Source organism: Leopardus geoffroyi, chromosome D3 (genome assembly GCF_018350155.1).
Source record: "Leopardus geoffroyi isolate Oge1 chromosome D3, O.geoffroyi_Oge1_pat1.0, whole genome shotgun sequence".
In the NCBI taxonomy this organism is placed as follows: Eukaryota; Metazoa; Chordata; class Mammalia; order Carnivora; family Felidae; genus Leopardus; species Leopardus geoffroyi.
The window spans coordinates 19,573,324-19,594,699 of NC_059339.1; the positions used below are offsets into that span (position 1 = coordinate 19,573,324).

A 21,376-nucleotide genomic window follows, 5' to 3' on the forward strand; every position below is an offset into this window, starting at 1 on the left:
TGTACAGATCTTGCACAGTATTTTGTTAAATGTATCGCTAAGTATTCCAATTAAAAAATTTTTTTAATGTTTATTTATTTTTGAGAGAGAGAGACAGAGTGCGAGCAGGGGGAGGGGCAAAGAGAGAGGGAGACACAGAATCCGAAGCGGGCTCCAGGCTCCGAGCTGTCAGCATAGAGCCCGACGCGGGGCTCAAACTCATGAACTGTGAGATCATGACCCCAGTCTAAGTCAGACACTTAACCCACTGAGCCACCCTGGCGCCCCAGTATTTCAATTTTAGATTATTCACTGGAGCGACTAGATCTAAGAGTTAGCAAGAGGGGTCCTCAAGACATAGCTAATCTTTTTATAACCTTACCTTGTAAGTGACATCCCATGCCTTTTGCCACACTCTATTCATCAGAAGTGAGTCAGGAAGTCCAGCCAACATGGTTCCATAAGAGTGTGACTACCAGGAGGTGAAAGTCACTGAGAAGTATTTGAGAGGTTGAGTATCCCAGTTACTCATGGATCTCCTAGGTCTTTTTGAGCTTTATTTTTAAGGTCTTTTAAGGTAGGTCTAGCATAGTGTTTACTCAAGAGCTGCTATTTAGTTCTACTTTATGGTGTGCCCCTTAGGGGTCTCTAACGAATGTTCCAAGTATTGCAAGATTTCTCCATGGTGACCAGTGACAACTCAAACGATTCCCTGCCCTGTGTGAACTATGGGAAGTGTTTGCTTGACAGCTCCCTGGTAATTCTATTTCCTGAAAATTGTTCATGCAGCCTTGTGAGAATTCACCCTGTGACTGGCATTTAAGCAAAGACTCACAGGGATGCCTCTGCAGAGTTCTAGGCCCTTCCTCTGTGTAGCTCCCTTCTCCCAGGTCCTCTGCCCTGCAAATTCTAGCTCTCTCATTCTTCCTGAATGCTGATCTGGGTCTCTTCAGACCCAACTAGTTCCCCCTTCCCAGCTCTATCTGGATTCATCTCCCCTGTACCACCATCTGAAACCTCCCTACAGGACACGTGTGGACCCAGCAGGACTTTTCTTAACTTGTACTCATGGATCACAGTCTTGTACTGCCTGTTGTATGTGTCTGAATATAACTGCTTCCTATAATTTGTCCAGTGCTCAAGTTGCTTGGGGTGGCAGAGCAATCTGGCCGCCACTCCTGCACAGCTAGAAGAATTCCCACTCAGAGAGTTTTGAAAACTAACAATGCCAATCTTGGGCCCTATTCCATAGAGATTCTCATTCACTAGGATGAGGCCCAGGAATCTATGATTTTTATGCACAATTAGGTTTGAGAAGCACTGTGCTAACTATAAATAACCAAGGACTACAAAGCTACTAAATGGGACTTGTAATTATTAACTTTTTCAACTTACAGAGATCTTTTACCTCCTATCTTTACAAAGATTTATAAAGTCATGCTTTGTACATTAAATTTCAACTGACATATACCATTTAAAGAAACTTCACCTTATTTGAAGTTTATACTTTGCACCTTTATTTTGCTTTTATTTGTATCTTGAGGTCTTTAGAAAAAGTGTGATTAACAGAGAGCACATAAAGAGCATTAAATCTGGGCACCCTGCTGGCTCAGTCGGTTAAGCATTCAACTTTGGCTCAGGTCATGATCTTGCAGTTTGTGAGTTTGAGCCCCACACTGGGCTGTGCTGATAGCTTGAAGCCTGGAGCCTGCTTCAGATTCTGTGTGTGTGTGTGTGTGTGTGTGTGTGTGTGTGTGTGTGTGTCTGCCCCTCCCCTGATCGCACTCTCTCTCTCTCAAAAATAAACAAACATTAAAAAAAAAAAAAAGCATTACATCTATAGATGGGATATGGAATTCCCTTGCCTTCTTGTAAATTAAGAGCATAACACCTTCTATATACATGCAAATACAGAGCCACTAACTTGCAGCATTACAAATGCAGGAGTGCACTTTTACCCTAAACGTCACACAGGAAAAAGTTAAAAAAAAAAAAAAAAAAAAAAAAAAGTATCCATTAGCAAAATACATGGCCAATAATAGTTAACACAGAACAAAAGTCTCCACTCACAAATAAAATGCTCCCAAACCCTATGGCCAAGGCTACCCTGTATCACAGGGTACTAGGTTGAAGGCCATTTTTTCTTTGGCTACTCTCACCTAAGTGGAAAAACTCCACCAGAGCCATTCTTTCCAAAAGTGGCTAACCAACAAGAGCACAGTGAGAGGGCCTCTTGGGCACTACAGAGCAATAGCCATCTGCCTTGCTTCTGGTCTGCATTTCCACAGTGGTCGAAGAGCAACTTTGGAGACTTGTCTATAATGGATTAGCAATGTCCTTGTGCTAGCAATGCCCTTGTGATATAAAATGGTCCACAATGAACCACACTTTTCTGAATTCATGCCTTGTGCAGAACCCTCCCACTCTGAATCTGTGCTAGCTTTATGATTTGGCTGGACCAAAAGAATGGGACAGAAGTGACACTGTCCAAGTTCCAAGACTAGGTCTTAAGGGGCTTTGCTAACTTCCACATTCACCTTCATGGAGTTTGAGACACTGTACCATGAAGGAACCTGAGAGGAAAGACCACATGGAGAGAGTGACCCAGCCATCCCTGGTGACCCAGGCCCCAGACCACCCTACGGCTAAATGCAGCTGCAGAAGTGAGCCCACGCAAAACCAGCAAAGAACTGCCTGGTCAACACTGAAATGTGAAAAATAATACAACTGCTGTCTTAAGCCACTAAGCTTTGAAGTGATCTGTTATATAGTAGAGACTCAGACATGCCAACTACAGCTTCTACTTAGAGAGATGGTCCCTGGAGCCACATGCCCAGGTTCGAATCCCAGTTCTATTACTTCTTCATTATATGATCCTCAGCAAGCTGCTTAACCTTTCTGGGCCTCAGTTTCTATATGTGAAAACTAGGGGTAAGAACAGTACCAAATACTCAATAGAGCTGTTTTAAGGATTAAATGAATTCACATTATAAAGCATTTGGAACAGTGTAGAACACACAGCAATTACTCAACCCCTGTTAGCTACTGCTATTATTGGAGACTTTCAGAAGAGTAACAAAATTGACCTTTACATAATTTATCTCAATGTAAGGATACTTACAACATTTCACAATTCCAAGTACATCCCTCATGAGGTTGTCACTGCCCCCCTAACGTAACTGTAAATGACTGTGAAGAGGACTTTCAAGTGCTGAGGTCCTCACAGCCTACATGGTAATGGACACTTACCTGCATAGGGGAGACAGCTGCTGCAGGAGGGGTTTTCATAGGACTTGGACTCAGAGGCGTTCGAGGAATTGCAGCTGCAGCAGGGTTTGGTACTACAAAAACAAACAAATACTGAGTGTATCACCGTACAGTGGATGCTTTCATAACTGGTCTCCCCTGAAAGGTTCCCAAATTATCCAATGCTTTGGCTCCCCTAGAAACCGTCCTGACATCTAACCTCCACAACACAGACACAGTTGTGCCTAGCAGGTGGTGCTTCTCCTGACACTAGGTGGACTGCCTGTTCCTCAGAGTCCTTGCGTCGATTCTCAACCCTGGTTATGCCAGTCATTTCATCTTTGCCATTTAATTAACTTTTGTAGTTAAAGACCTCCATAAGCCAATGAAATTCAAGTTCAAAAAACCCAAGAGGAGTATTTCCATAAAGGCATCAGGTGAGAAGCCTGACCCACAGTGGATGCATATTCAACGAAGGAACACTGGAAAACAAAAACAAGAAACAAAGGAACGCTGGGCTCCTATTCATCTTTTCTCATGTTCTCCTGTGGAGTTCATCACTTCACAAGTATTTTCTGGTCTGCATTTAATGCATGATGTGTAATTATTCACTCGCATGTCAGTCTCCCTCTCTAAACTAAACTCTTCAAAAGTAGGATTCATAATTTACTCACTTCTAGATACTTGGGCTTGGTACAGATTCTGGTAGAGGGTGCATAAAAATGGTTATTCATTTGAAGTTAAATTAAATACAAAACAGGACAAACCAATGAAATCAGACATATCACACAGTGAGAAAAGATGAAGAAGTAGATCACTATAGATCACTGTGGACCTTTTAAGGCAGCCAAGCACTTATATTTAAATTGCTATTTCTTTTTAAGTTTATTTATGTTGAGAGAGAGAGAGAGAGAGAGAGAGAGAGAGAGAGAGAGAGAGAGAGAATATCCCAGGCAGGTTCTGCACTGTCAGCTCAGAGCCCGATGTGGGGGCTTGATCTCATGAACCATGAATGAGATCATGACCTGAGCCAAAATCAAGAGTTGGATGCTTAACCGACTTAGCCACCCAGGCGTCCCTTAAACAGCTATTTTTAGATTCATTTTTTTTATGGAGATAAAATTCACATAATAGAAAGTAATTTTAAAATGTATAGCTCAATGGTATTTAGTATATTTACAAGATTGTGTAACTATCATCACTTCTACCTAGTTATAAAACATCTTTATTACCCTAAAAGGAACCTCAGTATCTATTAAGCAATCACTTCCCATTGATCTCTACCTGAGCCCCTGCCAACCGCCAAACTGCTTTCTGTCTCTATGGATTTACCTATTCTGCCTATTTCCTATAAATGGAATCTTACAACCTGAAGTCTTTTGTGTCTGACTGCTTTCACTTAGCATGTTTTCCACATGGTAGTATGTATCAGTACTTCTTTTATTCCTCCTTATAGCTGAATAATATTCCATCAGATGGACACACCATATTCTGTTCATCCACTGATCGATTAATGGACATTTGGGTTGTTTCTACATTTTGGCTGTTGTGAAAAGTGCTGCCATGAACACTTGTGTACAACTATCTGAATACTTATGTTAACTTGTTTTGCACATATAATTAAGCAGTGGAACTGCTGAGTCACTTAGATATATTTTATTATAACATTGCTTTTTCTTTTTTTTTTTAATGTTTATTTATTTTTGAGAGAGAGAGAGAGGGGTGGGGGAGGGCAGAGAAAGAGAGAGGGAGACACAGATTCTGAAACAGGCTCCAGGCTCTGAGCTGTCAACACAGAGCCCAACACGGGGCTCGAACTCACGAACTGCGAGATCATGACCTGAGCCGAAGTCAGACGCTCAACCGACTGAGCCACCCAGGCGCCCCTATGATATTGTTTTTTCAAAAAGATCAGTATAGAAGCAGATTTATCATCTTTTTGCATTACAGCTCGTTTCATCAATATTTTGAATAACTGCATGACTTTTAGTGTAGACATTCCGTTATTATTTCATTTTAGAAGAATAGATTTTTGTAAGTCTTTCTTTCATCTTAGTCCATCATATTACCCAGAGGTAGCCACTAACAAGAGTTCCAAGTGCATCTTCCTGCACTTTTAGTGCAAAAATCTATGTATTGAAAAAACAAAATTATGCTATACAATACTAGTCTGCAACTTACTATAAAGTATTGCAGGCATATTTTAACATCAGTACTTCGAGATTGACCTCATCCTTATTAAAAAATGCACAGTATTCTATTGTACTAATGGGTCATAACTGACTTAATCCTTTAAATGGGCACATAAGCAATTTTCAGGTTTTCCATTTTTTCAAACAACGCTACATTGAAAACTTTGTGTGTATAGCTGTATCTATGTATCTTTATAAACTTGTTCCAGTATTATGTATGAGAACTTCAGGGTCTCTGAATATGGCATTTTAAATTGGAAGATATTGTCCTCCAAAACATCTGTACCAACAGTGTGTGTGAGTATACAAGTGACTTTTGCTCTGATTTTAAGTCAAAGAAAACTGATTTGTGTATAGTCATAGAACATAGATTATAGAAACTCTATTATTAGAGTGAATTAGAATAAAGCCTATCATGAAGTTTAAAGAATTTTTAGAAGAAAATATAAATTTTATGACACATTATATTTAGTTGGGTTTTTTTTGAGATTTTACTTATTTTTTAAATGTCTACTTATTTTGAGAGAGAGAGAGAGAGAGAGAGAGCACAAGCACATGTGAGTGAGTGGGAAAGGGGCAGAAAGAGGGAGAGAGAGAATCCCAAGCAGGTTCCACGCTCAGCACAGAGCCCGACATGGGGCTCAATCTCACCTCCTCAAAATCACAACCTGAGCAGATATCAGGAGTTGGACACTTAACTAACTAAGCCACCCAGGAGCCCTAAGATTTTAAGTAATCTCCACACTCAACGTGGCGCTCAAACTCACAATCCTGAGATCAAGAGTCACATGCTCTACTGACTAAGCCGGCCAGGTGTCCCCCATTTAGTTGTTTTTAAAAACTACATCCCTGGGGTGCGTGGGTGACTCAGTCAGTTAAGCATCCAACTCTTCATTTCAGCTCAGGTCATGCTCTCATGGTTTGTGAGATGGAGCTCCGCGTCAGGCTAAGGCTGACAGTGCAGAGCCTGCTTGGGATTTTCTTTCTCTCTCCTCCCTCTGCCCCTTCCCCTGCTTGTGCTCACTCTCTCTTTCAAAATAAATAAGCAAACATAAAAATTACATCTTTTTCCCTTTCCCAGAGCTGAGGATTAGAGAGATGAAAAGGACGCAGGCATCTGAAGGTAGGAAGAATGAGCTTCTGGGTACAGAAGAGCCCATGTGACATGGAGCCTGACTTATTTCTGGACTGAAGTCCAGTGAGGCAGGAGTATAGAGAGCAGGGGAAGAGTGATCCAACTGAGGCAAGAGGAAGGCAGGGTCAGACCACGTAGGCATCTGGGGATCTGTATTTCATTCTAACCATAATAAAGCAGCTAAAGGAGTTTAAGCAAAAAAAAAGATCTTTTTGTCATGAAATGAAATGGAGAGAACGAAATTAGAAGATATGGCGGTTGGTACTAGCAGTTGATTGTGCTGCTAGAGATGGAGAGAAGTAGACAGAACAAAGATGTGTCTGCTAGAGGCTAGACCGACATATGGAGGTGAAAAAGAAAAAGGATTTAAGGAAGGAGGATTTCTGGCTTAATTAACTGGGTAGAACAGTGCTGCCACTTACAAGGGGAAAGACTGAAGCTCAAGGACAAGAGTGTGGTTTTGGACAGAAGATGTGTAGGAGATACCTGAGTGTCAATGTCAAGCAGGCCTTTGGATTTATAGACTTATAGGAATTTAGAGGAAGGGAAAGAGCTGAATTCATACATCCGGAAGATTTTAGGCACAGAGAAGACACTCAAAATCCCAAGACTATCTTAAGACCAAGTCTGAGACCAAGATGTCTGAAGTTGAACAGATCCTAAGTCTCCTGCTAAAGTCATCTGACTGTAAGACTAACTCATTAATATTACATGAAATTTGATGAGGCTTAGACAGTAGGATGGTAAAGAAAATCAAACCAGGCCAGAGAATTGATGGTAAGTGAATAATGACTGCCTGCCCATGGCATAGGGTATAAGAAATTACCTTGCGATGCACTGTCGAAGGATTTGATGAGGGTTTTTACCGTTGGGGTTGGCTCAGAGGAAGTTGAGGACCTTCTACTCAGTCCCATCCCTTGCCTTAAGGCTGCCAAATCTCTCTCAACAGCATTCATGTAGTTGTACACCCGGCCTCGCTCTTCCTCTTGCCTGAAAACAATATTGAAATCAGGGAGTTTTTACACATATACTAGCAAATACACATTTTCCCCTCCCTACTGAAAAGCACTAAAAAGTATCAGTTTTTAAAAAGACATTATCAATAGAGCTGAGTAAATTACCTAGTCTAATATTCTCATTTGCTTGGTAAATTCCAGGAAATGATATTAAAATTTTTATATCAGGTTATACTAAATAGGTTAAGTAACCATCAGAATCCATTTTCATCTGAGTAAGTGTAAGGTGAGGACATCAGTAATCAATTAGCAGTAAAATGGGAAGTGGACTGGCCAAATATCTTGACTCAGAACTGGGGATTTCAAGGTTCTGTCTTGCTTTGAAGAGTCTGGGAATTCACCAGTACATATGGATTATCTGTACTAGCAGGATCTAATATGCCATGCATAGACATGGAAATACAAAGAAATGAAATCAAAGCTCATATTCTTTAAAACAAAATCTGCTACAGTCTCCAAATAGATTTCTACAAAGGAAAAAAAAAAAAAAAAGCCTGGGCCCATATTAGTAACATGAGTCTCTGAGATGCTCAGTGTGATGGATCATGAGTCACTGAAAAAAATCAATTACACTTTATTTCTGGCCAGCTCTAATTCACTGAGCTGACAAAAGTTTTCATCTGTAATGAGATTCAGTTGCAGAGTTTGTGCATGTCATAAAACTATCAAGTAAGATTATAGGTGGACAAAAACAAAGTCAGACCTTAGGAAATTTTGGTAGCCACTTGGCTCTTCTGACAGTTTTTTTCCTCCAGATGTACCACAGGGTCTCATGCTCAGAAGGTTTAACAAAGAATCTGTAACAGTGATTATCAAACTTTTTGGTCTTGGAGCCCCTTTTCACTCTTAAAAATTACTGAGGATCCCAAAGAGCTTTTCTTTATGTGGCTTATATCTATTGACATTTATTGTAATGGAAATTTAAACTAAGACATATTTAAAATATTTAACGAACTAAAAATAAAAATAAACCCAGGACTTATCAATATGACATATTTTTATGAAAAACAACTCTTTTCTAAAACCAAAAAAAAAAAAAAAAAAAAGGAAAAGGAAGAAGAACAGCAGTGTTTTTATACTTCTCCATATCTCTTTGATAGCTGACTTAATAGAAGACTGCTAGGGGCACCTGCTAGGGGCACCTGGGTGGCTCAGTGAGTTAAACATCCAACTCTTGATTTTGGCTCAGGTCATGGTCTCAGTCTCACAGTCATGGGATTGAGCCCTGTGCTGGGTTCCGTGCTGACAGTGTGGAGCCTGCTGGGATTCTCTCCTTCCCCATCTCTGCCCTTCCCCACTTGCTTACGCACACGTTCTCTCTCTCAAAAAATAAACTTAAAACAAAATAGAAGACTGCTAGATTCTCATTTCTTCTCTATTCAGTCTATTGCAAAATAAAAAAGAACAAGCTTCACAGATAGTAGTAGCTGGAAAAGATTGTTTTAATGATATTAAAATAGATAACTGTGGCTTTTTAGACAACCGAGACTTTTTCCTTGATACTATACCAAAATGTAGTAAGTGGTGGTTACTTAAAAGTTAGGTGCAATGTGGAATTTGAAACCATGTGAATAAACTTTTCCTATTCTGTCCATTAAAAATCTCCTAGCCTAATGTGGAGAAAGAGGAACCTTCTGCATTGCTGGTGGGAATGCAAACTGGTGCAGCCACTCTGGAAAACAGTATGAAGGTTCCTCAAAAAATTAAAAATAGAACTACCCTACGACCCAGCAATTGTACTACTAGGTATTTATCCAAAGGACACAGGTGCACCCCAATGTTTATAGCAGCACTATCGACAACAGCCAAAGTATGGAAAAAGCCGAAATGTCCATTGACAGATGAATGGATAAACAATGGATATATATATATGTGTGTGTGTGTGTGTGTGTATATACACAACATATATATACATGTGTATATATATACACACATATATACATACATACATACATACATACATACATGGAGTATTACTTGGCGATCAAAAAGAATGAAATCTTGCTATTTGCAACAATGTGGATGGAACTAGAGTGTATCATGCTAAGAGAAATTTGCTAGTCAGAGAAAGACAAATACTGTATGACTTCACTCATATGTGGAATTTAAGATACAAAACAGATGAACATAAGGGAAGGGAAGCAAAAATAATATAAAAACAGGGAGGGGGGACAAAACATAAGAGACTCTTAAATATAGAGAACAAACTGAGGGTTGCTGGGGGGTTGTGGGTGGTGGGATGGACTAAATGGGCAAGGGGCTTTAAGGAGGATACTTGTTGGGATGAGCACTGGGTGTTATATGTAGGGGATGAATCCCTGGATTCTACTCCTGAAATCATTATTGCACTATATTTTAACTAACTTGGATGTAAATTGAAAAATAATAAATATAAATAAAAATTTAAAAAAATAAAAATCTCCTAGTCTACCTGACATTTTAAATAGATTTTTACCCATATGTGACTGTGTAAGATCATGCATTGGTCATACTCAGTGTTCACTGAGTTACCTGAATTTTCCAAATGTTGACATCTGTCATCATAGGATTTATTTTTTAAAAGTCACATTTGTTTATATCCCCAGTGATCTCATCAGGAAACTCTTTAAATATGGGAAGCTGCCAAGCTTGCGATGGTGGATACAAGTTTCCCCAAATCCTAACATTCACTTGAAAGCCCACATTTTAGCACTGGCAACAAATATGACCAGCTGTTTTCCTTGAAATGACATGGACAATCTCTCTTAATTCGTCTTCAAGAAATATCCATATCCACCAAATCTGAATACCCATAGTTTGCTAGTCAGAAAAAAACTCAAATTAAAACAATCACAGAAAGCTTTCCTGGAGACAACCTTGTACTTGGGTATATAGCAGACAGAGTGCCAAGTACTTTATGTATACTTCCCATTCATCACATGGAATGTTACAAAGAATATACTCAAGGACCAAAAGTTAGTAAAATTATTACATCAAAGACATCTTTAGGACGCAATGGAATGATTCTATAAGAACAGAATTTCAGTTACTCGGGTTAGCTTTAGAATGAAACATTTCTGATACACCATTCATTTAACAGTATACAGAAAAAAGGTAAAGTAATAGGTGTTTTACACCAATAGAGAAACAATACTCTTCCACCTCATTCTACGTTCTGCTTAAGGAAGCCAAAGAAAAATGGTTTAGTAATACTTTTCTCTGGGTCATACACTAGAGCTAAGCAACAATAAGACAAGATAGCTTTTCAATGATACCCTGTTAAATATTTTTCTATATTTTTTCCTCTGTCTACTTAAGTAATGCATAATCAAATTCTTTTTTTTTTTTCTTTCAGTAAACTCTATGCTCAAAGTAGGGTTCAAACTCACGACCCTGAGATCAAGAATCACATGCTCTACTGATTCAGCCAGCCATTATCAAAATCTTAGTAATATCCTCAAACATAAAAACTACTGCCCCCCTCCTCCACTCATTAGATGGAGTTTCACTGAGGAACTCAGAGCATATCACAAATGTCATCTCATCTAATACTTTACATGGGTTTCCAATGACCTCTATGTTAGGTGGGAAAAAACACTACTATAAAGATCCAGATGGTTATAAACATTACAACAAGTGAAAACTCCTCAAGCTGAGTGATGGAGAGAAACTCACTTTGCATTCTTTATTTGGATCTCTAATAATATTAAAGTATACTCATCATTGCCCTGAGCACTGTATAGACAGATCTCCTTTAAGCCTTACAGCAATACTGTAAAGCAGGCAGTACTGTCTCCATTTTAAAGATGAGCAAACTGAGGCTTGGGGAAGTTAAGTGGCCTGACCAAGAACACACAGCCAGTAAGAGGCAGAACTGGAAAGAAGCCAAGCCTGTCTGCCTCCAGAGTATACATCCTTAATCAGAGGCTATTAATCTAAAGAAAAGTAACAGTACTGGAGTGTGTGGACACAGGAAAGGAGAGACCATAAGGTACCATTCTGGCCCCTTCAGAGTTATTGATTACAGACACTGCCAACAGCTCTGAAAGATCCATATAGACTGTGCTATTTTACAGGTGTCATAAAACGAGGCCAGGAAAGCTGAGTAACTCCCACTAGCATCCATACTCAGTCATACTAGTGTCAACCCCCACATTCTTTCCGTAATACCACATCACAAAATTGGGATTTAAGCGTTCTCTATTAAAACGTAAGCGCACAATTGGCTTCTTAAAACATACTTGCGTGACTTTATTTCCTCCAATTCTTTTGTGAGCTTCTCATTTTTTTCTTGAGCCTCATGTAACCGGCGCTTCAGATCACCAATCTCCTCTTGGGCTTCAGATTTAATGTCATTTGCAATGACCACAGCAGTCTGGAGATCAGCTTGAAATTGCCGCCATTCTGCAGATTCTTCCTATATTAAAAAACTAAATTTTTATTTCCAAAAGAAAGTAATAAAAACTTATAAAAACAATAAAATGTATTTATGATTCAGACTGTAATGCACTGTCCTAAATGATGATTAATTTCTTCTAAATCCCAGAGAATTGCTATTACCATTTCTAACAGGCAACAGGTAATACAATCAATAGTAGTAAACTTGTTCTTAATGAGGAAAAGATTTTCTAGTTGATCTGTCTGCTAAGGCATCAAGCACGAGTGCTCAATCAGTATGAATGACAATAATGTCAAGCCTCCCTTCCTTATGCAAGTTTATAAGTCTTATGAAAATAAACACATTAGGGGCGCCTGGGTGGCGCAGTCGGTTAAGTGTCCGACTTCAGCCAGGTCACGATCTCGCAGTCCGTGAGTTCGAGCCCCGCGTCGGGCTCTGGGCTGATGGCTCAGAGCCTGGAGCCTGCTTCCGGTTCTGTGTCTCCCTCTCTCTCTGCCCCTCCCCCGTTCATGCTCTGTCTCTCTCTGTCCCAAAAATAAATAAACGTTGAAAAAAAAAAAAAAAAAGAAAATAAACACATTATTTAAAATTTATATAGCATTTTACCTCTGAAAAGCTGAAGAAGGTAGATAAATGGTGTGTGAACCATACTGAAAGATTTTACATGAAAAACTATAAATATCCTGACATCAAAAACTAACAGGAAAAAAAAAATCAAAAGTAAAGGAAAAGGAAGAGGAAGCCAGAAGAAAAACACAAAACTCAAACTAGGCAGACAAAATCATACAAAAAGAGGAGCTAAGGAACTGTATGATCTGCTGCTTCCCACAGTCATGAAGGATGCGGGTGTGGCTGGGTGGGCAACCCCCCCACCGCCGCCCCAGGGCGTCTCCTCCACCAGAGCCACAGTTGTCCACTCCCAGGCCCAGCATCCATCACCCCAAAGCAATTTTCTGACACCATGAATATAGCCTAAGTAACTGAGGCAGGACCCAAACTATGAGATGAGCTTCCCCAATCTGCATCAGAGTGGCATTGCTATTGGCAAGCTGATCAAATCCACAGAAGACAGAAAACCCAAATGGAAACAGCTTGGCTTGGGACACTTTCTAATCAAGAGCTTATAAACTTTCTTTCCAAAATATAACACTTGCTTTCTAAATCCATCTTTTAAAAATTACCACTCATAAATTACTAGTAGATTCTTCTATCCAGAATCTAGCACTGATCCCAACTTGAAATGATGCCATTTACTTTCTGCCCAAAGCCCAGTGGGATCAGTATTTTAACCGTATCTGAAGCTTAAGATGAATGCTAACACAGTCACAGGCTACATGGCACTCAACTTTCAGAAACCTAGGTTTTCTAATGAGATAATACATGAAGATTTATCCTACCCGAAGTCTCCTGTGGAGTGTCTTGATTTCTCTTTCCATGTCATGTTTTTGGTCCTGCAGTTTTTTAACCGTATCTGAAAAGAGCACAGAAGTTTAAATATTTATTCTTAAAGCTGTGTTCAAAAGGAATAATATAAAGGGAGGAGGAATTTAAATATAACATTAAAAAAAAAGGTCATCCTGCCCAAAGACTTTATTTTTAATACAAAACTTTAAAAGAAAAAAAGAATGTTCAATCCAAGTATTAACCAATATTACTTTCTATGGAAAATACCAAATTTAAATCACAATTTCTGGATTGCTTCCTTCCTCAGTGTCTAAATTCTGAAACAAAAAGTTAAGTAAAATCAATTGTTAGAAACACGCACATTGTTGGCTCATAACCAATCAAAATAACACTAACTACTATTAAAGTGTGAATTTTTAATCAAAAGGGTTATTAAACTAAACTCTTTATGAAAGCATAACTTACTTTACACACTGGAAGAAATTCTAAGAAAGTGGTGAATTAGAAAAATTTTTACAGATTTCATTATCTATATAATACCCTGGAGAGCTGCTATTTACATGAATTCTATGGAAAGTCTTTACAAAATAAGTGGTATATTCATAAAGTAAATTAATACTCCTCAAATTAGTTCTTGCATAATATAAATTTTCTTCATATAATTCCACATTCACTGTAAACATTTAATTAGTACCGCTAATATGCAAAGTACCATTCTAGATACAGTGGGAATGCAAATGTGAAGGCACAGTCAAGACTGGTGCCCCTGGAACGAGAAATGTATGGGAAGTCACATTCTATTTGGAGGTTCTGCTCAAAAATCCATGCTTAAGAGGAAATGTCTTAGGAGGTGCCACACTGGTAAATGCCACCAAGTAAGTCTATCACAGTTGGTTACTTTGATAGCTCAGCACTTTCTCTTGGCTTAAGCACCAGAAAAGGCACTGATATCTAGAGACAAATACTCTAACTTTACCAGTTGTCCCCCACTGCAGGAGAATCCTATCCTTTCTGTGTTCCAACTGTTTGACTGTTAGTGCCAACACTATTAAATTTCTTTATACATCTGTCTTGACCACTAGACTGGAAACACTTCAAAGTCAGAAGCTATGTGGTAACTTCACAGTCCCAACACCTGGCACACGGTAGAACTGTAAACGGAATAAATGTTGAAACATGCAAGCTAACGGAAGGAGAAAGAGAAAGCAATACTAAAATCATAACCTATGGAGTTTTAAAAAATACTCCACTGACAGGTCTGAACTTTCTTTTTTAATTTTTTTATTTTATTTTAGAGAGAAAGGGTGCATAAGCAGAGGAGAGGGGCAGAGGGGGGAGAGGGAGGGAGGGAGGGAGAGAGAGAGAGAGAGAGAGAGAGAGAATCTTAAGAGGTCTCCTTGCTCAGCACAGAGCCCGATGGAGAGCTTGATCCCATGACCCAGGAAACCATGATCTGAACTGAAATCAAGAGTCAGATACTCAATTAACTGAGCCACCCAGGCGCCCCTGAACTCTTTATTATCAGGGACATCATCACTATAGACATTGGTGTTTTTGGTAAAAATTCTCTCCTATTCATTACACTTTGTAGTAGGAACCTAGGCATAGTGAACACCTGCATGCAGTGTCACATGTAATCAAAAAATCTTTCTTAAGGGGCACCTGGCTGGCTCAGTCGGTAGAGCATGCGACTCTTGATCTCAGGGTTGTAGGTTCAAGCCCCACATTGGGTGTAGAGATTACTCAAAATTAAAATCTTAAAAAAAAAATCTCGGAGTGCCTGGGTGGCTCAGTCAGTTAAGTGTCCAACTCTTGGTTTTGGCTCAGGTCATGATCTTGTAGTTCGTGGGTTCGAGCCCCAACACAGGTTCCCCATTGTCAGCACACAGCCTGCTTGGGATTATCTCCCTCTCCCTCTCTCTGCCCCTCCCCCACTCGTGCATGCTCCCTCTCTAAATAAATAAACTCAAAAAAAAAAAAAAAAAACCAAGAGAATAAAAAAATCTATCAATCAATTAATCAATCTTGGGGCACTTGGTTGGCTCAGCCAGTTAAAGTATGTGACTTCTGATCTCAAAGTTGTAGGTTCAAGCCCCATGCTGGGTGTAAAATCTTAGGAAAAAAACTTCCTTAAGCTAACAAATTATTAGCCTTTTTTTTTTTTAACGTTTATTTATTTTTGAGAGTGTGTGCGCAGGCAGGGACAGAGAGTGGGGGAGGAGCAGAAAGAGAGGGGGACAAAGGATCTGAAGTGAGTTCCCATACTGGCAGCAGCAATCCTGATGAGGGGCTTGAATTCACAAGCCCACAAGATCATGACCGGAGCCAAAGTTGGACATTCAACCAACTGAGCCACCCAGTGCCCCACAAATTATTAGTTTTTAATCAACACACAAAAGTAGGGGTGTGCTGATAATGTCTTTTCTTAGACTGCTTATCTTCCCCTCCCAGTTCCATCAGAAACCTGCTCTGTTGTAACCTGTGTGACATGATACCTTTAATTCAGCATTGATACATTTGTGTTCATATATTTTTAAATGACATGAATTCACTTCAGTAACAACATAAAAGCCTAGAATATTTATAACAATTATATGTGTAATATTATAAATATATAATGATGATAAATTTTCTAAAGCTGGAAAAAAAAATAAATGAGTAAAACATGGGGGGAAAAACTGGCCAGTTTTGGTAGCCAGTAGTTAACTCCCTCCCATTCATCGCCACAAAATTCTTCAACCAATTTTGGGCCTTTGAAATAAAAACTGTTCAAAATTTACATCAATTCAACAAATACCTCATAAGTACGTACTTTGTGCCAGGCTTTTTTCTAGATGCTTAAGATACAAGGGAAAGGGAAAAAAGATATAGTCCTTACCCTCCTAGGGACAGAAAAGAGGATGTTTTTATAATGAAAAGGATTAAACTTTAGAAGTCTGTCTCTGTATAAGCTGCCTCAGACCTCATTTAACTTGGAAACAGGGTCAAAAGGGCTATTCAATTTGGTTAAGGGCAAAGTGGACACCGATGAGTGAGTCCAATACCCTGATCCATATCTCCAGAAGCAAGGATAACTCTGGAACCAGCATGGGACCTCAGCTCCCTATTACCTATATGTAGACAAATTCAAGGTCTTGGTGATATAATCAGACACAGATAAGAAGGACAGAAACTGAAATATTTCTAGTGTTGAAAACACTAGGAGTTATATTTTTCATTTACACTATATTTAAATGCAAAACATAATTAAAATAGTCAAGCGAACAAAAAAATGTGAATTTCTCCTCCTCTGCTAAAAACCATTTTCTTTTTCTTCTGGTCACAAAGGACATATATACCTATCTTTATATATAATTCACACAAGACAAATGACAGCAAATCTTAGTACTGTTCAATTTAACATCTAGTGTGTCTTTGTTCTCAAGTGACATGTGAAGCCACCTGGCCATCTTAGACTGATCATAAAACCTCAAATTTCATTCATTTATTTTGTTCTTATCCTTCTCTCTTTACCCGCCACATAATCACTACTCTTAAAAGGACATTCTTACACACTCAGCACTATGTATTTATTATCGTCATGTCTTATTAATGCTTTTAAATAGAAAGGAAGCTGGCAGCCAATGGAGACATTTAGGCAGAATGAAGTACACTACAAGTGTCTCTAGGGAATTGATTTAAACTTCATGAATCAACTGTATTTTCACTTTGTAACATAAAGTATTAAAAATGACAACAGGCTTTTCCTCCTTGGAAACAGAGGAATGTGTACTTATGCTCTTGTTTGGAAGACTATCTTAGCAAAACTGCCATCTGGCCCAATTAATGGTTACACGAAAGGATACTGTTAGTCTTCAACTCTGGGGCCTGTAAAAGCAGTTTCCTTCCTCTTCCAAGTTCTTCTACAATGAGGGACACTGCCATCTACTGTCTTCAACTCAAAAGCAACATTAAATTCTACCAAAGAACAGAAGTACTACTATGATCTCATTTTTAATTACAAGTTACAACTCAATTTTACAATGTTATTTTTATTCTAGAAATCAAGTAAATTGCTATTCTCACTGTAATTAGACCAACTTTGCTCTGAACAATTCTGGGCACTGCTCTGCCCATTTAATAATGGGGTTCATAATCTTTTCACTACCAAGAACTCTCACCCCTGACAAACAAGGAACAATCAACCAGGCCCTCGTTCCGGCTCCAGTTATATACCCATCACGCATGCTGATGTTACTGGGCAACTACCATGGGCACAGGCTCAACCTGTGACTCCTGGGGGTAGAAAATAACGAAAGTTCACAAGCAACCTTTCTTGCCCTCCAAATCCATGAAACTCCTCAGAATACTGATATCCCAGTACCATCAGACCCTTACATCCTATCAAGCACCTCCACCTAACATCAGGGGCAATTACTAGAGGAAGAGAAATGGCAAGAGTAAAATACCAGTTAAAATACCATGCCTTAGGAGCAGAGGGGAGAGGCAGGCAGTACATCCAGCCACCAGGCCACACCTTTACCCCCAAACCACAATTCCTGATGCTTTGAAAGAGGACACAGATGAGTTTCAAATAAACCATTTACTACTATATTTTTTTATTTTTTATTCATTTTTATCACCCCTTCTCCCCCTCCCCCCCCCCCCCCCCCCCCGCCAAAAGTAGATACAACTTTTTCCCTTCGACTCTAAAGGGAATGCATGCTCACAATAAACAGTCTGGAAAACAGAAAAGCATTGTAAAAATAAAATTACTCATTATTTGCATTTGGCATATATCCTTCCAGACTTCATATGTGTGTGAACTTTTTTCCTAAAAGTGGGATAATACTAATTATACTTCTTCATAAGCCTTTCTACTTAGCAGTAGATAGATAATGGACAACTATTAATCAATTCAGATCTACAGCACTATCTGATGGCTGTTAGTATTCCACCAGTTGGACATATGATTTGTTTTAGTAATCTCCTATTGACAAACAGAATGGTTCCACAATTTTTGTCATAAACACGATGAGTATCTTTACACAATTGTTCAGATATTTCTTGCAGACACATTTCTAGAACTGTAAGAAGTAATGAAGGACAACTCGGAACTATTGACAGGATCCAAGTCAATCCATTAGAAGGATCCAGCTCAAGAATGCAGAAAATTTTTTTGAGAAGTCACCAAGTTATAAAATTTATTGTACAGAATACACTGTATCAGTATTTCTTAAGGAAATCATCATGCCTGGTCACCATTTCAATGTAATGCTGTATTTAAAACTTGTATGTTTTTTAATTACAGAAATAATACACACAGCTCATATTCTACTGTCCCATTATCTGCTTTATTCCATCTATGGCTGTACACATAGACCTGTCTAATTTATCCTCACTGATGAAATGGCAGCCAGTGGGGATGCACTGTGCTCACAGGTTATTAACTAGATCTCAACTTCCAAGTTTTTGTGGTAACCAGTAATTCTGCAACATACGTATCTAAGCTTATATTTGCAAACTAGTAAGAATGTTTCTAAACATTGTTGCTAAAGTACTGTTGTACTTTAAATTCTGATCAATACCCCGAAAAGGCTGCAGCAATCTATACTCCTTCCGACAATACACAAGAGGTCCCTTTTCTCCTCTCCTACACACTATCAACTTTTTTCACTTTTCACACCTGCCAAGTGAAAACTGGCATCTTGTTTTAGAGTTTATTAGTGAAGTCAAGCATCTTTTCGCACCTTTTCTGCCTTACCTATTCATACACTCTTTTTGGCTAATGGATTATCCTAATGTCATTGATATATGTCAATATATATATATTGATACATATAAGACTCTCCTTATATATTTTATATGTGCTACAAATATTTCTCTCAAAGTCCTTTATTTATGGTACTTTTATTTTGCTGAACTGAAAATTTCAGTAATACATAGTCAAATAGGAAACTTTCCTTTATGGCTTCCCACTACTGTTGAAAAAGGCTTTCCCATCAAGAATTATACAACTCTTGGGGCGCCTGGGTGGCGCAGTCGGTTAAGCGTCCGACTTCAGCCAGGTCACGATCTCGCGGTCCGGGAGTTCGAGCCCCGCGTCAGGCTCTGGGCTGATGGCTCAGAGCCTGGAGCCTGTTTCCGATTCTGTGTCTCCCTCTCTCTCTGCCCCTCCCCCGTTCATGCTCTGTCTCTCTCTGTCCCAAAAATAAATAAACGCTGAAAAAAAAAAAAAAAAAATTTAAAAAAAAAGAATTATACAACTCTCCTCCATTTCCTTCTGCTACTTCTCTAATCTCAAGCCACGTTTACTCACCATAGTCAATAGTGTTCCATGTAAAAGCGCAAAACCTGTGTTGCTAGATGTCAGGCCCTAGCCCCCAATCTCAGGAACTACAGAGGGCAGGAAAGGAGCTATACATAAATGCAAGCACACAGCAAGCATTACTACACAAATACAAAGTGGTCAAAAAAGTCACTGTAACTGATGGGCACATCACTTGAGCCATACCTGAGATCTCGTTCATGCCACTACCCTCAACACCACTCAGCTTTGGTTTGCTGGACTAGCAGTGAAGTCATTAATTTATTCAGGCTCAGTTGAGTTGCTTCTTTCTGCTGTTTCTCTTTTAAGAAACTAAATGTCCAGTAAGTCCTGGTTGGCCTTTCTTACAAAGGACAAGGATAATTAATATCAGTGACTTCCACACGTCTCTCAATAATTGTAGAAGTCACTGTTCTAACTACAGGCCTCTCCCCTCAATGCAATGACTGGATTAAGGCTCCACTGATGATATATGCCTACAGGGGGCCCTCTTCTGGAGGCAGAAGTGGGTGGCTTCAACCAAGGAAACAGGTGTGTGTGTGTGTGTGTGTGTGTGTGTGTGTGTGTGTGTGTGTGTCCCCATTTCACTGCTGGGCCAAATTGCCTCTCCCTATGTGTGGTCTTCATTTCAAGACAACATGGCAGCCTGCTGTTACTTCAGGCAGGGCTTTACTTCTCTTTCTGATACCGAAGTTACGGCAGGAGCCCCTGGCACCATGTTCCCCACCTTATTTAGAAAAAGAATTCGAGGAGCGCCTAGGTGGCTCAATCAGTTGAGCATGTGAAACTTGACTTCGGCTCAGGTCATGATTCCAGGGTTGTGGGATCGAGCCATGCGTCAGGCTCCGTGCTAAGCATGGAGCCTGCTTAAGATTCTCTCTCCCTTTGCCCTTCCCAACTCAAGCTCTCTCTCGTAATAAAAAAATAAAATAAATAAATAAATAAATTTGAGCCTGGGGCAAACACTACAGCCAGCACTCTACAATGGAGACGGTGGTACAAATGCTGACAATCTTATACCACAGCCTGAAATTACTGATCGTCCCAGACCCTATGACCCCTGAGGAAGAGGTTTTAGTACCCCACCCCCAAAGTTTGGCTGGGAACATCAATACTCAGAGTTTCAGTGTTCTCCTGGACTGTAGGTTTTTTTTTTTTTCCTGTTCTGTTTGATTTCTCCATAACTCCAATTCTATCTGCTTTATATATTCCAGAAGTTACTCAAAATTGTTGATCTACTGATGAGACCCCTCACCTATTTTCTATCTTTGGTTTAGTTTCATTGTAAACTTTTTTTACTTTTTAAAAAATGTTTTTATTATTGAGAAAGAGAGAGAGACAGACACAAGCAGGGGAGGACAAAGAGAAACAGAATCTGAAGCAGGCTCCAGGCTCTGAGCTAGCAGCACAGAACCTGACACAGGGCTTGAACTTGAGAACCACGAGATCATGACCTGAGCTGAAGTCAGATGCTCAACCGACTGAGCCACCCAGGCACCCACAGATTCATTGTAATTTTTGTATTACATGGCAGGACCATGTTACTAGGATTTTGGGAGGGAGAGGAAGTATATGTGTGGCCTCATGCCATCATCTTGAATCAGAAGTCTTAACAGTATTTATTTACTGAGTGAATTTTGTATCATATCTTTCTAATCTGGATGCTAAATCCAAATAGTACTAAAAGGTACTGCAGGCCAAATCTAATCAGTATGGCAC

The 21,376-nt window shown here is 39.4% G+C and overlaps 1 protein-coding gene across 2 annotated transcripts in view; it reads right to left on the reverse strand.

Annotated features, from left to right (window-relative positions):
• The window catches only part of SPECC1L (sperm antigen with calponin homology and coiled-coil domains 1 like), a 141,107-nt gene that overhangs the window by 58,692 nt on the left and 61,039 nt on the right, over positions 1-21,376 (reverse strand). For both annotated transcript variants that reach the window (XM_045459260.1, XM_045459259.1), the window contains exons 6-9: positions 13,344-13,417; positions 11,789-11,964; positions 7,379-7,542; positions 3,229-3,320 (exon numbers count right to left, since the gene is read on the reverse strand). In XM_045459260.1, coding sequence (XP_045315216.1) covers positions 3,229-3,320; positions 7,379-7,542; positions 11,789-11,964; positions 13,344-13,417 — 506 coding nt within the window. The remainder of the gene's footprint in view (positions 1-3,228; positions 3,321-7,378; positions 7,543-11,788; positions 11,965-13,343; positions 13,418-21,376) is intronic.